The 6,802-nt window shown below is 35.4% G+C and overlaps 2 protein-coding genes across 2 annotated transcripts in view; both read left to right on the top strand.

The window, feature by feature from the left end:
• abcc6a (ATP-binding cassette, sub-family C (CFTR/MRP), member 6a) overlaps positions 1–1,924 on the top strand; it is a gene marked incomplete at its 5' end in the record, with an annotated part of 30,462 nt that extends 28,538 nt beyond the window's left edge. Inside the window, 1 exon segment of the mRNA XM_014018520.1 lies at positions 572–1,924. Coding sequence (XP_013873974.1) covers positions 572–680 — 109 coding nt within the window. The 3' untranslated portion in view covers positions 681–1,924.
• A 617-nt stretch (positions 1,925–2,541) lies between these two features.
• Positions 2,542–4,721, top strand: cep20 (centrosomal protein 20). Its single transcript, XM_014018521.1, has 4 exons — positions 2,542–2,631; positions 3,285–3,482; positions 3,949–4,033; positions 4,372–4,721. The coding sequence occupies exons 1-4, from the start codon at positions 2,604–2,606 to the stop codon at positions 4,481–4,483; spliced, it is 423 nt and encodes a 140-aa protein (XP_013873975.1). The 5' UTR covers positions 2,542–2,603; the 3' UTR covers positions 4,484–4,721.
• The last annotated feature ends 2,081 nt before the right edge of the window (positions 4,722–6,802 follow it).

The following is a 6,802-nucleotide window of genomic DNA, read 5'->3' on the forward strand; positions in this document are numbered from 1 at the left end:
ACTAGATAGATGTGAAAAAARCTAAGAGCCTGGTTATTTAAAAACAAATAATTGGCGTTGTTGCCAATAATTTTTATTGAAATAAGATTTTACTTTGTCTGTGATAAATTTGCCCTGATTAAAAATAGAAAGTCTCCATCTACATCAAACACCTGTGCCAGGTAAAATTCTTGAACTGAAGTCGAGGGCCACACAAAATCAGTTCAGRGGCCACAAATGGCCCCCGAGCCACACTTTAGACACCCTTGAATTAGGTAATTGGTCGCTTTTACCACAGAGATTATCYTCAAGATAAATATAAACTAGACAATAGTCTGAAGCAACATCATCTTACATATAATTTCAAAATGTGAATAAATTCTTATCTTAAGGGTAGTTATAGCAAACTATGACATCATTCATAAAAGTTGACCTGAACTTTATTAAGTGGTGTAGTTTGGAAGAATTTGATTAATTCATTTTTTCAGATATATTAATGTACAATTCGGAAATGCAAGTACGCACTTAATATAACAAAGATCTGGTGTCTAAATCAATGTTTAAATCCATGTCTGTGCTCTTTATTCTGCAGAGTCATCGTCATGGACAGAGGTCACATCTGTGAGATGGACTCTCCAGCCAACCTCATCTCACAACGGGGACAGTTTTACCGAATGTGCCTGGAAGCCGGGTTGGTCTAGCATTTTCTCAGAGAACTGAGGACCTGCTGTACAGACGTGGCACCTTTTTTTATGTGGCTCTTCGAAGGGGCCGTTTCAAGCTTTGTGGCATCTCAAAACTCTCTCGGCGAGGGCATTGTTGATGAATTTCAAGAGCAGCTGCTGACACATCTCTTCAGTATTTTTTTTTAAAACAAAGACACCTTGTTCTAATTCAGGAAAAGACATGATGAACATTCAAAACAAAAGCTTGTTTTTGAGTCTTAAAGCTACAAACAGAGCAGTGAAGTTAGTTTTGTCTCAAAAAGCCAAAGACTGGATTGAAAGAGTAAAACGGATGTTAGAGTTTTGTTCTCTTTAAGGATGATTGTTTTATTGGTTTTGTATTTGTTTGTGTTTATAAAGCACATYTCTTTTATTGATGATGTCTCAGGCTTAGACGTGTATGTTTACTCACTTTATTAGCCTTGTATACCAAAGAAGAGGCACTTTTGTACTTGTCAACTGAAAAAAAATCTATGGTTTTGGTTCTCGTCTCAGGAACTGGGACAGAAAATATTGTGACACACTAACCTTCACAAGGTTCATGCTGGCAAATGCAGGGAAAGGAGGTTTAAATAGCCTTCAGAGTTTAAGCTTTAGGTCCATTTTTATACATCAGGGAGCTGGAGGAAAACATAGAAGTAAGCCAAGACATTCGCAAACGTCCAACTATGTTGTGGCTGTTGTTTATTTCTGTCAAAGTAAACACATAAAAAGTCAATAGAGACCTTGTTGGTCAAATTTAACCTGACACCGGTAGTGAAAACCACCATGAATGAAGAGAATGCCTCTTAAAAACAATGGTGATAAATCTCGACGTGTTGTCTGTGTGCCTTCACCACACAAACTCAGGCCATACCATATGCAGAAAAAAAAAGAAAAAAATCAGTATTTTTCTTATGGTGCTGACTTGACAGACTGTAAATAGTCCACGCAAAGTTTTAGACTTGATTCAAAGAAAGAACCCTGTGACCCTTTCAGAGAAGAGAAGCGTTTACTGTTTTTGTCTTACTGGTTTAGACAATATAATGTAAGAAAAAACCCAAGTGTTTATTTATGTCATGCTGTATGACAAAATGTATTAAGTGTCCTTAAATTTTTGAGGATAATCTTTTATTTATACTTTTTATAACAAGCTTGATTATTTTCACTGACCTTTTATTGTTAATGTACTGTCTTGTTTGATGCATCTTGCTGGATAATAAAATTTATTTGAATCTGTGGTTATTTTGGACTTCACATTTATAAATGACTGTTTTTATGACGGGGATTTTTTTCATGCATATGATTTATAGCTGCACATTTGAATTGCTACATTACTTCTGGATTTCAACAAAGTTAACATTTTTTATTTGTTGAGTCCTTTGACAAAATAATGTAGTGGCCCAGGAGACCTCTTATTTTATTCCAAAAATATAATYTTGAAGTACATAAGCACAAAAAATACATTAGGAACAAAAATGAGACAAAATTTGTAAACTATGAGATGCAATGGAAATAAAGTGCATGCTAAATCAATCAAGTGTGACATAAATTGACTATAAACAGCTACAAAGTGACTACTGTGGAWCTATATATTCAAAAGGCAAAGAAAAACAAATAAAAAAGGACTAAATGCAGCAAAAAAAAATCTTTAAAAACATGGAAATGCTATGAAAAGTCACCAGTTCTAGACAAAACAATAATAAAAAAGATAATCAATACACATCATACTACCATGGCTGTAGTACTATAAATAAAAAAATATTTTAGAGGAGAAATATCCAAAATAAAAATAAAATAAAATAAAATCTTAAAAGAAATTTAACGTTATGAACCACTTTGTTGTAGTTTCATAGCCCAGCCACTAGAGGGAGGTAGTCTACAAGGCTGACYGGTGTTTGTTTGTTTACATTTTTTGCAATGGCGACTATCTCTGAGCTGAAAACTGGTAAGAACCCCCCTTACATTATCTTTTCTATTGCGTACCTGCAATCTAAACTCATGACTCACATCCAGTTACAGTATATCCCGTKACAAATGTGTAAAAATCACAAGTACGTGTTAGCTAGCAACTACTTGACATCCTCCATACCAATCCTCATAAAGACATTTGACAATACAGATAAATAAGTGTCAATAGTTTTTAGAAAATTACAGTTACTAAATAATCCGCGATTTCTTCGATTGTTAAAAGCCACGTATATTCGGTGTAGCTGAATATTTGATGTACTTTAAGCARTTCTAGTTAACTTGATTTTATTCCTGCTCTCTAATGCCAGGTAGCRGCTAGCTAGGTAGCTAGCTAAGTTGGAATGTGGGGAGGCTACCATTAAATATCTCATAAATCAGAAATAACAAGCTATTAAAATCTTTGACGATTTGATCCATGCAYTTTAGTTATCTGAAATTAGAAACATGAGCTATATTCGACAATTATTATTTTTTAAATATGAAAGTGAATGAAAATTTCAAGAAAACGTCATGAAGTTTGGTGCGCTAATTAGCTGAATTTTCTGACCTACAGTCAGAGGCTTTTCACTTTTGTCTGGCCGAGTAATGTTGCTGTTTAATTCAGATACRTTTCGGAACATTTTCTTCCAGCTGTGAGCAACACGCTGGAGTCTCGCGGAGTGATGGGTCAGCTGAGGGCTCGTATCCGGGCGGAAGTGTTCAGCGCACTGAATGACCAGCGTGAACCTCGGCCGCCGCTCTCCCACGAAAACCTGCTGATAAACGAACTCATCCGGGAGTACCTGGAGTTTAACAWGTACAGGTACACGGCGTCGGTACTCTCAGCAGGTGGGCTAACAGATAAAAGTTACCATTTTATATAATAAGAGGATTAGGGCCACAGAGCAAAAACTAATATTTTTGTCCAGAGTTYTGATTATTTCTTAGAACTCTGAGATTAAAGTTAGATTTATAGAATTAATTATCTCAGAATTCTGACTTTTTTTCTGACTTCATTCTCAGAATTGTGAGATTAAAGACATAATTCTGACTTTTTTTTCTCAGAATTAGGAACTGAAATGCTGAAAAAGGGCCCTTATCAGGTTTATTGTGTCAATATTTCTGATCCTCGGGTGTATTTAAAGACCCATCATTCTCTAAATGAATGCATATCACCAGCTGCCTTTCATGCCAGACTTTTAAACCAAATCATGTTATGCTGAGGATGAGGAGTTGTAGTTGTTTCCCTCAGACCTTATGGCAGTCTGCAGGATGAGTTACCAGCTGCTTCCATGTTCCATGTTTGTTTCCTCAGAATCGGGCCAACCCGAGGTTGCTTTGGACAGAGAGTTTATGGCCAGTGAGCTGAAGGTTTCAGAGGATGCAAGTTCCAAATCTGTGTAAGTTTCAAGTCAAACACAGTGTTAGATGATTTACAGTATATTCTCTGTGTTTCAGAGTTAAAGCTGGTTTCGATCTTTCTTTACGTTACAACAGACAACATGTTTTTAATAATAAGAGCCTTTTGCAGACACTAAAGTTGTCTGAGTATTATGTCACAGTTTCATTTCTTTTGACTTACCTCTACAGACCACTTGAGAAAACTGAAAAACACACAATTTAAATAAATAATTACTAAGATCCTCTTCGGTCAGCTCAGTTTCTACCTGTTTATCAACACTGAAAATAAAAAATAAATGATAAAAATTAACTGAAGTTCTTTTCGTGTGCTCTGCAGACCTCTTCTGTATGGACTAGTGTCTCATTTTCTGAACAGCGGTGAAAACCGAGGCAAGGTTTTCCTGCGGGGTCCCTCTGCAGGAAACACAGCTCCTGGACACGAAGCGTAAAATGATAACCTCTGATGCTCAGGAACTGAAACCTTCACCCCTCTAGATGAGATGAACCTAAACAGAAACTCCCAGAACTCAACCTAAATCCTCTGAACTTTAAGAGCCAGTTGGTTTATTTGAACAGTAAATGTTCCTTCATCTGCCTCCAGCCTGCATTGATTTTTCTGTTWTGAATGTTTGACGTTGTATACATTTTATAACTTTGATAATAAAATGCTTTTATTTATTAACCCCTGACTGAGTGAAGATGGTGTTTTTATTTTTGCACCATGTGGTGGCAACGTTGCCACAAAAAGGCCACATCTGGGGCTGCAGGGCCTTTTTTTAATTAATGTTTYATCAGATTTGTTCCAGATTTTGAGTCATTTTGTCAGATTTAATCGCAGRAAATATGTGCAAAATACAACAAGTCTTTGAAGTTATTATCATTTTGTTGTTTTACACAATAAAGCTGGAATAAAATTATAATAGATGGTCCACAGAGAAGGATAAACTAAATAAACAAACAAAAACCTTTATTCCTAAAAAAGGATTTTTATTCAAATCATTACTGCACTTAAAATGATAAAATCTACAAGACACTCTGAGACTATAATTGGGACTTTCAGTCTTTTAACATTTTTGAAATGTTTTTTATATAAGATGTATTCYTATCTCATCAACTTACAGCTCGTAGATTCAGTAGCTAAGTTTTCACAAACCCAGCAGGTCATTTTTCAAGTACTTTCAGCTTTGATCAGTTTTTTCTCCTCCATCTTAAAACGGGTCTTTAGATTGGCTTTGACTTTTCCTCTTGTTTATAATTTTATCTTTACTGCATTTTGTACCATGAAGTGTAATAAACACTTATTAAACATCAGCTTATGGTTACTGATTTGCACAGGTTCATCGTAAGTAAGTACATTTACTTTGTTACAGTACGTACATTAGTATAGAAGTATACTTAAACTTTTAGTATATTTTGAGTACAAGCCAAGTATATCTCAGATRAGTACATAAAAAGTAAAGTGGAAGTATACTCTTATTTTTTAGTTTAAAATTAGGATAACTATTAATTAAATATAATTAAATACTTATTAATTAAATACATATTTTCATTAAAAGAAAATGTATATTTTGTTTAATTTACTCAACTTAGTTTAGTGGAACCAGTTTGGTTCAGTAAACAGTTTATTTCTTAGAGAATGTGTAAAAGTATTTTTACTTTTACTTGGTTRTTTTTTAGACCTCTGCTGATATGTTTGCTGATCAATGAGTCACAACAAAATATGACTTTTTTAAATATTTCTCCTTTTTCCAGAATATTTGTGTGAATAAATGACAGCTGTATAAATAAGATTGACTGCAGCTGTTTATTCGCCTGCAGCAGGTTAAAGATGATGTTTGTGCCTGGGCTCAGATTAGAATGTGATTGCATTCCAGGAGGGTCAAATATAACCGTAAACATATTATTGCTCCAATGAGACAACCATCTTTGGACATGAGGGAGGGGGAGGACAAAAACATGGTGAAACACACTGAAGGGAAATGATTTCTTCATTGTGGTGCCTTTTTATCCTGCCGTCCACGTGTGTTTAATCATGGCTGATTAAAGCTGAATTTGGAAAGAAAAAGGTTTTGATGCAGTATAAATAAATTAAAGGGTTTCWTGCCAGAGTTTTAGACTAATCCTGTGTTGAGAAAAGATGGAGGTGCTTTTGGTCAAAGCATGAAAATAACATGAGTTTGAATGACTCTCAGCTACCACACCAACTGAATGACTCATAGCCTTTTCTGTGCTTTAAAGAAAAGGTCTTCTGTTCCTCATGACCCACTGTCCTGCATGTTAGATGTGTTCCTGCTTTAACACACCTGCCTGAAACGAATAGGTGACAGGCTTCTGCTAAACACGAGGACATTCTGAGCAGGTAATTGAATGTCAAAGCAGTGAAACCATGCAGGACTGTGGATCATGAGGAACACTCCTTAGCCGAAGCAAAAGAAATGTTTGTTTTTCRGAAAAGCAACTTTAAATTTCTCATTTTTTTTCCCTCCGTGAATGTATCATCATGTATCATATTTGRACGGATACTCTCTGATTACATCATTATGCTGGATTACTGTGCATCTTTTTGGAGATTATCTGATGTGGAATTCTGCACAAAGTCTTTCCTTGATTTTAACTTCACATACCGAAGGCTGCTTTGTTTGCCCGCCACTGCTCTTACATGTAAATAAAAAGAGTTATCCCCTCAGAGGAGACTTTGTTTGAATAATGCGGTTGCTGTTGGACCATATTTAGTCACCAGGGTCTGGCGTTTGTTGCTTGCATTAAAC

Source organism: Austrofundulus limnaeus, unplaced genomic scaffold, assembly GCF_001266775.1.
Source record: "Austrofundulus limnaeus strain Quisiro unplaced genomic scaffold, Austrofundulus_limnaeus-1.0 Scaffold194, whole genome shotgun sequence".
Taxonomy (NCBI): Eukaryota; Metazoa; Chordata; class Actinopteri; order Cyprinodontiformes; family Rivulidae; genus Austrofundulus; species Austrofundulus limnaeus.